Genomic DNA, 13698 nt, shown 5'->3' on the forward strand with positions numbered 1-13698 from the left:
TTTGGGGTGAAGTTCGGGGGGGTGGCAAGATGTGGGGTCAGACGGCCTGCGGGTCTGGGGTCAGACGGCCTGCGGGTCTGGGGTCAGACGGCCTGCGGGTCTGGGGTCAGACGGCCTGCGGGTCTGGGGTCAGACGGCCTGCGGGTCTGGGGTCAGACGGCCTGCGGGTCTGGGGTCAGACGGCCTGCGGGTCTGGGGTCAGACGGCCTGCGGGTCTGGGGTCAGACGGCCTGCGGGTCTGGGGTCAGACGGCCTGCGGGTCTGGGGTCAGACGGCCTGCGGGTCTGGGGTCAGACGGCCTGCGGGTCTGGGGTCAGACGGCCTGCGGGTCTGGGGTCAGACGGCCTGCGGGTCTGGGGTGTGTCTGGTGTGCAGGATGTGGTTCTGTGATGTTCTCGTGTACTAGACTGTGGAGTTAGAGAGTCTGTGGGTCTGGGGATTTTCTGCATGTCACACGTGACCTCGCACTGGTCTCTGTGCCCATTAACACCATTTATTTTGTTCAAAGCCTGAGACAGTTTTAGGCTGAGACAATCAAGTTAAGGGAGACTGCGATATGGTGATCACTCACTTGGTTGGTGACAGACAGAGAGACAGACAGACACACAGAGAGACAGACAGACAGACACACAGAGAGACAGACACAGAGTCAGTGGGGGGGGGGGGGAAAGAGAGAGAGAGAGACACTGACCAGATGGGGGAGAGAGAGAGAGAGAGAGAGAGAGAACGACATACAGACAGAGACGGGAGAATGCACCACCTAGTGAGACATGTTGAAACGTCCCACACGGGGGATGGAAATTAATTTCCAAGTTTGCTCTCTGAGGGGGAAGGGTACTGTCTCCACCCGATCATAGATTATCAGGAAATGACAGGCTTGCTGCTGATTATTTGAGTACCACGGACATGGTCAGAAGCTGGGTAAAAGATGTGACATTTCCTTTTTTCTCAAGATGAATCTCCCCTCCACCTCGAGGTAAATAAGTAAGCCTCGATCTTCGGTCCGTCTGGACCCAGATGTCTGCGGACAGGAGCGTGGAGTTCAGTGAAAGCTCCCTCTGGCTGAGGGTAAAATCTCCCCCCCCCACTGACTGTGTGTGTGTCTGTCTCTCTGTCTCTGTGTGTGTGTCTGTCTGGGGGAATCGGACTAGACTTCAATCCCGATCTGATCACTGCCGTCTCCCATCAGGGCTGGCGCTCGATTCCCCTCCCCCACTCCATGGCACTCAGCAACTGGACATCCAACACTCAGGAACACCTGTCCCCTCCACACCAACCCCCCATTCCCCCCCCGCAAGGGTATATAGAGAGAAACTATTTCCTCTGGTGGGGGGAGTCCAGAACAAGGAGGGGAGTAACCTTAAAATTGGAGCTCGGCCATTTCAGGGGGTGATGTCAGGAAGCACTTCATCACACAAAGGGTAGCCCCGCACACTGACCCTTAGTGCCCTCTGAAGTGACCTATCGAGCCAGACAGCTGTAAGAAACTAATCACCACCACCACCACCACCTTCTCTGGGCAACGAGGGACAGGCAACAAACATTGGCCACGTCCAAAGAAATCCGGGAATATCCAGGATAATAACGCCGTTAATACCTTAACGTCTCGCTCCATGGGATCGGGTTCCTTGCCCGCCGCCCCCTGCCCGCACTTCGCCCGCTGCTCCTCCAGCTGCCGCGCCAGCTGTTGGCACATGTTGGCGGTGCCGGCCAGACGTAGCTGCAGCTGGTCAGTCTCGTCCACCAGCGAGCGGCACCACACCTCCCGGGTGGCGTGAAGCCTCTCCTTCTCCCCCAGGGCCCGGCGCAGCCTGGCGATCTCGGCATCCTTCTCGTGATGCGGGCGACTCATCATCTGCTCCACCTCTCGCTCCTTCTCCCTCAGGCGCTGCTGAACCTTCTGCAACTCCTGGTTTGGGTGGTGTGGGGGGAGGTTTAAGAGACAAATAAAAAAAAAATGTATCAGTTGATGTCATTTAACGCCCGCCCGTGGCTCAGCGGGCAGCACTCTCGCCTCCGAGTCAGAAGGTCGTGGGTTCGAGTCCCACTCCAGAGACCTGAGCACAAAATCCAGGCTAACACTCCCATGCCGTACTGAGGGAGTGCTGCACTGTTGGAGGTGCTGTCTTTCGGATGAGATGTTAAATCGGGGCCGCGCCTGCCCTCTCGGGTGGACGTAAAGGATCACACTGCCACTACTGGAAGAAGAGCAGGGTGTCCCCGGTGTCCTGGGCCAATATTTATCCCTCAACTAACAGCTCTTTTTTAAAAAAAAATTACCTTGTCATTATCACATTGCTGTTTGTGGGATCTTGCTGTGCGCAAATTGGCTGCCACGTTTCTTACTTTATGCAGTGACTACACTTCAAAAGTACTTCATGGGCTGTAAAGCACTTTGGGACATCCAGAGGTTGCGAAAGGCAGCATATAAATGCAAATTCTTGCTTTTTTCACTCTTTGCGATAACGAAACTTTTAATCTTGACGTCAGAATTGGTCATTTTCCCCTCCTTTGCCTCACACCCCATTGCGTTTCTTTAACCTATGTAATTTCCCCCGTTCCTTCCTCCCAGATCTCTTGGGTTTGCTGCCTGTGGAGGGGTCCGTGATTCATAGAATCATACAGCAGAGAAGGAGGCCATTCAGCCCATTGTGCCTCTTTGAAAGAGCTATCCAATTAGTCCCACTCTCCCCTCTTCTTTCCCCGTAGCCCTGCAAACTTTTCCCTTTCAAGTATTTATCCAATTCCCTTTTGAAAGTTACTATTGAATCTGCTTCCACCGCCCTTTCAGGCCGTGCATTCCAGATCATCACAGCTCGCTGCGTAAAAGAAAAAATGTTTCTCCTCATCTCTCCCTCTCATTCATACGACCAAGCGCTGTTAGTTTTCCCCTGAAGGTGGGTGTCCACATTCCCGCCTCCTCCTCTCCCACCCCCAGCTCACAGCCAGTAAAACTCAGCATCCCAAAACACACAGAAAGCTGCACCAGCACTGGTCACCGTAGGAACAGACCACAATGGGCTGCACGGCAAAGGCCCACCCTCAGTGCCTCTCTATTTACAGCCCTCAGAATCTCAGGTCAGGGACAGAAACTGCACTCAACTCCACCCCACCCCCCCACCCCCCCCAACAAACCACCAGCCCCAGCGTGAGTCCTCAGGGTTAGCGACGCAGCACATGGGGATAAGGGGCAGGGAGTGGTGTGAACACAGCGCAGGGGGACAGGTGTGCTTGTCTGTTTGTCCGTCCTCGGGATACGATTCTGAGTGTGCCATACTCGAGCGCCAAAAACATTCAATGATTGCAATTTTATTTTAGATTCGAGTATCCAGCGGCATCTTCATAGAATGGGCTGTTTGGGGGGTTTTTTTTGCTGTCAAATCCTGGTGTATCTAACGAGGCACATTCTCACCCTTTGAACAGCCACTGCAGGTGAAGTACAAACTGCACCCTCTGGCAGGGATCACTGCAGTGAATAGGCTCTTCACCCTGAAACCCATTCTCACGCCCACAGGCAGCGCCCATGGTGGCAGTTTCCACAATATCTGTCACACATGGAGCAGCAACAGGCCTGGGGGGGGGGTGGGGGGGGGGGGGGTGGGGGGGGTGGGTGGTGAGCTGGACATCAAATGGGAAGCAAGATGTCAGCCACGGCTCAGCGGCTAGTGCACTCGCCTCGGAGTCCAGAAGGGTTCCTAGAAGTAATGGGAATTAGGGGTTATGGGGAGCGGGCAGGAAATTAGACACGAAGCTGAGTTCGGATCGGTCAAGGCCCTGTGGGTGGCGGAGCGGGCCCAGGGGCTGTGTGGCCGGGTCCTGCTCCGACTTCTTGTGTTCTTTAGATTTGAGGTTAGGATCAGATCAGCCATGATCTTATCGAATGGCGGAGCAGGCTCGAGGGGCCGATTGGCCTACTCCTGCTCCTATTTCTTATGTTCTTACGTTGTGGGCTCCAGACACAAGAGACGTCTGTAAAAAAAAAAATCTCCTTTTGGGATCGACCCTAGTACACATTGTGGTTGGTGTTTCTTTTGGGAAACCTCAGTGCTGAGGGAGCCAGGTTAGCACATTCTTATCAGATGCAACATTCTGCAACTTCCAAAACTCCCGCCTGATCTCAGCCTTTATCACTGTTACAACCCAGAGCTGGCACTCAACTGATCCACATCAAGCCCTTCCCTGTGCTTCTCGGTTTCAGGAGCGTACTGTGATTACACGTCCCGACTCCCAGTATAAATCCATGTCTTGTCTTGCTTCGTCACAAACTCTCCCCCTATCCAGTTAGGTGGGAGAAAGCAGCTCACCTCCCAGACGAACCTTTCCTGCTCGAGCCTGTGTAACCCATTCATTATCGGAGATCCTTTAACTCTGTTTTAAGTCAACCTATATTTTTTCATCGTCTTGTTATGTGGTTTCACTTGTCAGACTAGAATGTTAATTCAATTACCCGAAACCAAGAATCCACCTCATTACTGACAGTATTCGACAGAATCTCACACAAGACCTGTGGGCAATGTGAACAGACAGTGCTGTCACCGGTTATTTAATGTGTTGGATTAGAAACACTCAAGCCAGTAAAGAAAGAACTTGCATTTATATAGCGCCTTTCACATCCTCAGGATGTCCCAAAGCGCTTCGCAACCAATGAATTACTTTTGAAGCGTAGTCATTATTTGTTTTTGTAGGCAAAATTGGCAGCCAATTTGCGCACAGCAAGCTCCCACAAACAGCAGTTGGTTGAGGGATAAATGTTGGCCAGGACACCAGGGATTACTCCCCTGCTCTTCTTCGAACAGTGCCGTGGGTTCTATCGCATCCACACGCGAGGTCAGACTCAGTTTAAGACCTCATCCGAAAGACCTCCGACAGTGCAGCTCTGGAGTGTCTGCCGCGGTGATACGCTCAAGTCCGTAAATGGAGCTTGAACCCATGAGCTCCTGGTTCAGAAGCAATGAGTGCTACCACAGGGCCAAGCTGACACGGTGCAGTCTACTGATAATTCAAAGCCATTTTTTGCACGCGATGTAAATAAGTGGGTATTTAGTGCTTAGAAAAAAAGATAATTTGAGGTAATCGACTTTGAACTGGGAGTCTTCAGTGTTAGAATCATAGAAGTTTACAACATGGAAACAGGCCCTTCGGCCCAACATGTCCATGTCGCCCAGTTTATACCACTAAGCTAGTCCCAATTGCCTGCACTTGGCCCATATCCCTCTATACCCATCTTACCCATGTAACTGTCCAAATGCTTTTTAAAAGACAAAATTGTACCCGCCTCTACTACTGCCTCTGGCAGCTCGTTCCAGACACTCACCAATCTTTGAGTGAAAAAATTGCCCCTCTGGACCCTTTTGTATCTCTCCCCTCTCACCTAAAATCTATGCCCCCTCGTTATAGACTCCCCTACCTTTGGGAAAAGATTTTGACTATCTACCTTATCTATGCCCCTCATTATTTTATAGACTTCTATAAGATCACCCCTAAACCTCCTACTCTCCAGGGAAAAAAGTCTCAGTCTATCCAACCTCTCCCTATAAGTCAAACCATCAAGTCCCGGTAGCATCCTAGTAAATCTTTTCTGCACTCTTTCTAGTTTAATAATATCCTTTCTATAATAGGGTGACCAGAACTGTACACAGTATTCCAAGTGTGGCCTTACTAATGTCTTGTACAACTTCAACAAGACATCCCAACTCCTGTATTCAATGTTCTGACCAATGAAACCAAGCATGCTGAATGCCTTCTTCACCACCCTATCCACCTGGGACTCCACTTTCAAGGAGCTATGAACCTGTACTCCTAGATCTCTTCGTTCTATAACTCTCCCCAATGCCCTACCATTAACGGAGTAGGTCCTGGCCCGATTCGATCTACCAAAATGCATCACCTCACATTTATCTAAATTAAACTCCATCTGCCATTCATCGGCCCACTGGCCCAATTTATCAAGATCCCGTTGCAATCCTAGATAACCTTCTTCACTGTCCACAATGCCACCAATCTTGGTGTCATCTGCAAACTTACTAACCATGCCTTCTAAATTCTCATCCAAATCATTAATATAAATAACAAATAACAGCGGACCCAGCACCGATCCCTGAGGCACACCGCTGGTCACAGGCCTCCAGTTTGAAAAACAACCCTCTACACCCACCCTCTGTCTTCTGTCGTCAATCCAATTTTGTATCCAATTGGCTATCTCACCTTGGATCCCGTGAGATTTAACCTTATGTAACAACCTACCATGCGGTACCTTGTCAAAGGCTTTGCTGAAGTCCATGTAGACCACGTCTACTGCACAGCCCTCATCTATCTTCTTGGTTACCCCTTCAAAAAACTCAATCAAATTCGTGAGACATGATTTTCCTCTCACAAAACCATGCTGACTGTTCCTAATCAGTCCCTGCCTCTCCAAATGCCCGTAGATCCTGTCTCTCAGAATACCCTCTAACAACTTACCCACTACAGATGTCAGGCTCACTGGTCTGTAGTTCCCAGGCTTTTCCCTGCCGCCCTTCTTAAACAAAGGCACAACATTTGCTACCCTCCAATCTTCAGGCACCTCTCCTGTAGCGGTGGATGATTCAAATACCTCTGCTAGGGGACCCGCAATTTCCTCCCTAACCTCCCATAACGTCCTGGGATACATTTCATCAGGCCCCGGAGATTTATCTACCTTGATGCGCGTTAAGACTTCCAGCACCTCCCTCTCTGTAATATGTACACTCCTCAAGACATCACTATTTATTTCCCCAAGTTCCCTAACATCCATGCATTTCTCAACCGTAAATGTTGTGCCAGTGTGTTTCATGAGCGATACCCTCGATTCAATACCTCAAATTGCTCCATCACCACCACATCAGTGCTTTACCCTAGGGATTGAGAGCTACAGAAGTATTAATAGATCTGGTGAATTCACATATGGTTAAGAATAGAGCACGGAGATCTTGTGGGAGGGGGAAGCCCGTGATTGAAGCAATCATGCATTGACCGTGGAAGGAACAGGCTTGATGACCCACAAGCTCAAAATGCTCCCTGTTGACACAACCTAATTCTGGAGGGGTGACATCTATAATTGTGCTGTTGGTTCTCACAGGTCAAGTGGAAATAGTTTGGAGAGGCTACAAATTCATCATCACCTCACTACGTATTTGAAACATGATCCATGTGGTTGACTCGTAACTGCCCTCTGAAGTGGCCTGGCAAAGCACTCAGTCGTATCAAACCGTCACCAACGGTTCAAGGTGGCCCACCACCACCTTCTCAGGGCAACTAGGGATGGGCAATAAATGCCAGCCTTGCCAGCGATGCCCACATCCCGAGAATGAATAATTTTTTTTAAAAGATGGTGGAATCACAGAATGATACAACACAGAAGGAGGCCATTTGGCCCATCATGCCTGTTCTTTGGAAGAGCTATCCAATTAGTCCCACTCCTCCTGCTCTTTCCCCTTAGCCCTCAAAATTTTTTCCCCTTCAAGTATTCATCCAACGATGTGCGTTGGACATTCTGGGCAAGGAGAATGTTGAGCATCAGGTGGTCATCCAGAGTGACCAACCGTAAAGCCATGAGGAGGAGTGGACTACAGAGAGTAACAAAGAAGATTTTGACACCGTGCGTGCTTCATACAGCTGAAGACTGGTACCCTCAGAACATAATGGGATGGAAAAGCCAAATGAAGGGCCATTGGTGAGTTGGTTGGTCAGCCTTGGCTCAGTTGGTGGCACTCTCCAAATCTGTGTCAGAAGGTTGTGGGTTCAAGTCCCACTCCAGAGACCTGAGCACATAATCTAGGCCGTCACTCCCAGTGCAGCAGCGAGGGAGTGCTGCACTGTCGGAGGTGTCGCCGTTCGGATGAGACGTTAAACAGTGGCCCTGTCTGCTCTCTCAGGTGGACGTAAAAGATCCCATGGAAATATTTCAAAGAAGAGAAGGTGAGTTCTCCTGGGCCAATATTTATACTTCAACCAACATCACTAGAAAAAATGATTATCTGGTCATTTATGTCATTGCTGTTTGTGGGACCTTGCTGGGTGCCAATTGGCTGCCAAGTTTTCTACATTACAACAGTGACTACACTTCAAAAAAGTACTTGTTTGGCTGTACAGCGCTTTGGGACATCCTGAGGTGGTGAAAGGGGCTATATAAATGCAACTTCTTTCTTTCGAGAAAACCCGACATTGGCCTGATGGCTGCGAATGCTGACATAAGAAAAAGTGCTATGATGAAGTCTTGTGGCTTTGGTCAGCCTGGTTACGATGACTAGCATTCTCACAAGTAATAATGAATGGGAGTTTACCAGAAGACGAGTGCCTTCACTTCATATTAGTCATCAGATCAAAAGGGCCTGAACATCATTCATTTCTCAGGTTACACTGTTGCCCAACATCATTCCCTGAAAGCAGACAACCCACTCCCAGATCTTTGACAGGGGTACATGGTGACTCAGTCCCTGATTTTCTCTCTCTCCTCTTCCCCCTCCCCTAAGGGAATTGTCTCACCCTTACAGTTTTTTTGACAGTGACTAGTCCAAACGTAGCCAGTCAACTCTGCCTGAAACTTACTCGGCTATGGGGAATCCAACAACAACTTGCATTTATATAGCGCCTTTAATGTAGTAAAACGTCCCAAGGCGCTTCACAGGAGCGATTATCAAACAAAATTTGACACCGAGCCGCATAAGGAGATATTAGGACCGGTGACCAAAAGCTTGGTCAAAGAGGTAGGTTTTAAGGAGCGACTTAAAAGGCGGAGAGGTAGAGGGGCTTAGGGAGGGAATTCCAGAGCTTAGGGCCTGGGCAGCTAAAGGCAATCGGGGATGCGCAAGAAGCCAGAATTGGAGGAGCACAGAGATCTCGGAGGGTTGGAGGAGGTTACAGAGATATGGGGGGGGGGGGGGGGGGGGGTGGGAAGGTGGATAATTTAGGGTGCAGTCCTTGTGTTCTGCCACCCTAGGGTGGAATGTGTTACTGTGCTCGTGCAATGCCCCATCACACCACCAATTGAGAGCATTTGAAATCCTGTCCTGTCCACAGAAACAAAGATCCGAACATCAACGCGGCTCTTGACTCAAATTTATGTTCTCCAAACACCTCTTACTTTTAAATAGGATTTGCTTCCAGGAACAGGAGTAGGCTATTCAGCCTCTCGAGCCTGTTCTGCACCTCAATTACATTTACCCGCCTTTGCTCCATATCCCTTGATACCCTTACCTAACAAAAAAAAAAAATCGATCGATCTCGGTCTTGAAAGCTCCAATTATGTTCATGTTGTTGCAACACTGAATATACACAATTCTGGCTCCAGTCCAATGAAAGAGGGATAGGCACTTTAATTAGTGTCAGTTTGGCTCACACTCACCTGAGGGCTGAAAGGTCATGGGTTCAAGCCCCACTCCAGAGACTTAAGTGCATAAACTGGACTGACACTGGAGTGCAGTAATGAGGGAGTGCTACATTGTCAGAGATACTGTCCTTCGGATGGGACAGTAAACCTTTCAGGTCGATGTGATAATGGGATTAAGATCTTGATAGGATGAGATTAAGAGCCTCAAAAGGCCTCCTTCATCTCAACCAATTTTACGATTAAGGGTTTGGCTGTGAGCATCTTTTTTCTTTTTAAGGACAGTAAATCACTAACAAAGCATAAAAATACTGAAAACAAAATCCAGACATGAATGTCACATACATCCACATGTGAAAAGAAAGCCTTCATGTTATTCCATAACTGTCCTGCCTGGAGTTATATCAGGCTATCCCACCCAGTCCCAAGTCCTATCCAAGTCTACCCTGCATGCCTCAGAACTTTACAGCAGCCCGAATTTTGTCCCAAACGCAATTAGATCTGGTCTCCTCACCCTGCTTTCCATCAGATCGCTCTCTTAGGCCTCAGTCTCCCTCCACCCTACCCTGATCTTGCTCTATGTCCATGAGACCCCCTCACTAATCCCTCCATCACCCTGTTTATTAGACTCTACTATTTTCTTTGTGTCTCTGTTCCCATCCTTTCCTCTGGCGATTTGACTTCTCTTCATAAATTGATGGGCAGGCAGACACAACACAGCCTGGATAAATGGCAGTGTCACCTCTGGGCTTAAGTTGAAGTGTTGGTTCCAATACAACATGGAAACATAGAACTTAAGCCGATATACTTCTTGCGTTACGTTCTTAATGCATCACCGGCACGATGGGCCGAATGGCCTCCTTCTAAGATTCTATGAATTGCTTTCCCCACTAGCACCACCAGTAGCAGACCTGTACCTATCAGTTCCACTGGTTTGGAGAGACAGAGTCAGTAACTATGTTGCCAGGTACTTTTTTGTTTAAAAAAAAACTTCAAATGAACACAGTGGGGAAATTTCACACACCCATCACTGGGTTTTACTGAAATCCTGATGACAACACTGGAATCAGTCTGATGACAACACTGGAATCAGTCTGATGACAACACTGGAATCAGTCTGATGACAACACTGGAATCAGTCTGATGACAACACTGGAATCAGTCTGATGACAACCATTTGTCCCTCTAGGAGTTCATGTGAAAATACACCCAGTACATTTTGTTCCTTCATTTGTTGGCTCCATTGAGGATAGAATTCAGAAATCACTGACGTTCTCACATTTGTTTTGCTTTTCTGACACTTTCACTTTATTGTTCACACAATACATTTTTCATGGGTTAAATCTGTGGAACAGATTGCCTGAAATCTTGCAAAGTGGCCCCAGGGAGGGGCAGGAATCCTACTGCGGAATCTATGAGAATTTCATGTCTCCCTGACAAGAAGGGCGCCAGGCAATTAAGGGCAGCCTGTGGAAAAAGTACCGCTCTATGCAAGCTGTGTGCATGTTTATTAATTGTATCCATCAATGGGGATTGTAAACCTCACACTGCAACGATACTCACCCCTATCATGACCTCTCAGTGAATCACAAACAATGGGCCCCAGCTGCCACCTGCTCCCATTGCTTACAGTAAAGTGTCAGCTGTGGCTCAGTGGTAACACTCTTGTCTCTGGGTACAAGTCCCACTCCAGAGACTTCAGGATATAATGCAGGCTGATACTCCCAGTACAGTACTGAGGGAGTGCTGCACTGTTGGAGGTGCCTTCTTTCGGGTGTCCCTTTCAGGTGGACGTAAAAGATCCCTCAGCACTATTTCGAAGAAGAGCAGGGGAGTTCTCCCTGGTGTCCTGGACAATATTTATCCCTCAACCAACATCAATAGAAAACGGATTATCTGGTCATTATCACATTGGTGCTTGTGGGATCTTGCTGTGCGCAAATTGGCTGCTGCGTTTCCTACATTACAACAGTGACTACACTTCAAAAGAACTTCATTGGCTGTAAAGCACTTTGGGACATCCTGAGGTGAAAGGCACTATATAAATTTTTCTGATGGACCATTTTTAATCACATGGTTTTGTCTCTTTAATCTGGTTGACATTTGAAGGAGGAAGAGAAAATGCAACAAATTCTCTTTTAAGGCACCTTTAAAAAGAAAATTATTTTTTAATTCCTGCTCAGGATGTGGGTGTTGCTGGCAAGGCTGGCATTTATTGTCCATCCCCAGTTGACCTTAGAAGGTGGTAGTGGGCCTTCTTGAACCGCTGGTATTGATTTGATACAACTGAGTGACTTGCTAGGCCACTTCGGAGGGCAGTTAAGGGTCAACCATACTGGTGTGGGACTGGAGTCACATACAAGCCAGACCGGGTCAGGACAGCAGGTTTGCTTCTCTGAAGGACATTAATGAACCGGTGGTCTTTTTTTTTTTGCATTTATATACACCTTGACTCCCAGAAAGATCTCAAAGTGTTTCACGTACAATGAATTACTTTGAGTGGTTACAGTGACCCCTCCATACACATACGAACGGTGCGGTATACAGGGCTACTGGTTTGCAGTGACCGAAGAAAGGAAATTACATTGTTGTTAAGTCAGCCGAGACCCATGTTGTGTATCAGGAGTCAAAGCCACTCGAGCATAGGCAGATTCCGAAAATTCTACTTTCGGGGAATCGAATTCCGCAAGTTCGTCTGTTTCTCTCCCTCACGTTATCTGAAAACCACCAAATCTTGCAGCTTATGAGGCGGCCATTCGGCCCATCCAGCCTGTGCTGGCTCTCTGAAAGAGCTCTCTACAGCTCCATCCCCTTGCCCAGAGCCATTATTTTTTTTCCCCAAATACTCATCCACTTCCCTTTTTAAAAAGTTAGTATGGATCCTACTTCCAGCACTGTTTGAGATAGTCATTTCTTCTCCTAACTACTGTAAACCAGACTATTATAATTTTCTTTTGATGCAAAGGGAGAGTTTTTACCTCTTTCAGCTGGTCGTTCTCCTGTTGCCAATTCCTCGCCGAGTCCGCCAGCTCCGTTTTCACTTTGCCTATCTCCTGGAACAGACTGTCCACCAGGGATCCCGAGGGCCCGAAGCTGACCGCGACATCCTGCCCGAGGCGGGCGGCGCTGCCCTCGTAAGCGGCCAGGCGAGCTTGCAGCTCCTTGGTTAAGCCGTCCTTCAGGGCGACCTGCCGGCTCAGCCGCCCCAGCTCCTGCCGGGCTTCGTGGTAGAAAGTGCCGATGGTGGTGTAACTTGTCAGCCTGGTCTTCAGAATCCCATTCTCCTTCTGCAGTTTATCCACCAGGTCCTGTAACTGGGTGTAACTCAGCACCAGTCGCTCCGCACTCCCGTCCATATCGACAGACATTGGATGTAAAAAGTATCAAATTTATATATTATTTTTTAAAAAATGCAAACCCTCCAAAAAAAAAGTCAATAATTCACCGAGGTGTTTAAACTGTATTAAAAGCTAAGTGGAAGAAATCGTGTCTAAACGCTGATTGAGACATTGTGTCAAATTAGAACTAAATGTAGCCAAAAAAAGTATCAGTAAATCAGCGACCGCCTGCAGTCTATTAAAAATATATTAAAAGATCAGTAATAAATAGAAAAAAAAAAGTGTCCAAATCTTGATTCAGACATTGGTGTCAAATAAAACAAAATATAAAAATGCAGCCGAGAAAAATCTCAGTAAATCAGCGACACAAAAAGTCTCAAAAGCTACATGGAAGGCAGTGTGTGTCGGAGTGAAACTGAAGACTTTGTGCAAAGAGGCAGTCAGTGAATATGAAGAAGATAGAGCGTGTTCTCAGGGCCGTGAATGGATCCATTCCCTTCACATCAGCCTCATTTCGCAATCGGCGGATTTCCATCCAGGAGGGGGATTTCCTGCCGGGGATTCCCCTCCTCTCCTCTCCTACTCCGGATTTTTTTTTTTGCTCTCTCTGTACTTTCTCACTCAACAAAGTCACCAGCGTCGCTCCCGTTGACTCGCACGTTTCCGTCTTGTTCTGATTAATGCATTCTCGTTAAAGGAAAAAAAATCTCCAGAAAAGTCATTTGGTAACAGAAATAAAACGCGGGCTTCAACATTTCAACAAAAAAAAACACAACACGCATCGATCTGGAAGGAAACGCTTCATGTGACGTCCTGACACTTCCTGTCTTGTCGCCACAAGTAAGATTTACCCTTTTGTTTTAAACAGTCTTTAATATGGTCTTTTTTTTTTGTCCTTGCCCCTTCCAAAAGTAAAATTACAAACATTATATATCTCTCTTTATTTTACTCTATTTATTATCCCAATAGGCGTTAGTGGGCTGTTGCAGCCTTGAGAGCTACATCCTCTTTTCGTTA

General features: G+C 48.0%; 1 protein-coding gene across 2 annotated transcripts in view; it reads right to left on the minus strand.

Annotated features, from left to right (window-relative positions):
- Positions 1-13476, minus strand: part of tnip2 (TNFAIP3 interacting protein 2) — a 31844-nt gene extending 18368 nt beyond the window's left edge. Inside the window, exons 1-2 of one of the 2 annotated variants that reach the window (XM_067982421.1) lie at positions 12322-13476; positions 1598-1909 (exon numbers count right to left, since the gene is read on the minus strand). In XM_067982421.1, the coding sequence (XP_067838522.1) occupies positions 1598-1909; positions 12322-12711 (702 nt within the window). In that variant the 5' untranslated portion in view covers positions 12712-13476. The remainder of the gene's footprint in view (positions 1-1597; positions 1910-12321) is intronic. The other variant, XM_067982420.1, reaches the window with a different exon arrangement.
- Positions 13477-13698: the final 222 nt, after the last annotated feature.

This window comes from Heptranchias perlo, chromosome 4 (assembly GCF_035084215.1).
Source record: "Heptranchias perlo isolate sHepPer1 chromosome 4, sHepPer1.hap1, whole genome shotgun sequence".
Taxonomy (NCBI): Eukaryota; Metazoa; Chordata; class Chondrichthyes; order Hexanchiformes; family Hexanchidae; genus Heptranchias; species Heptranchias perlo.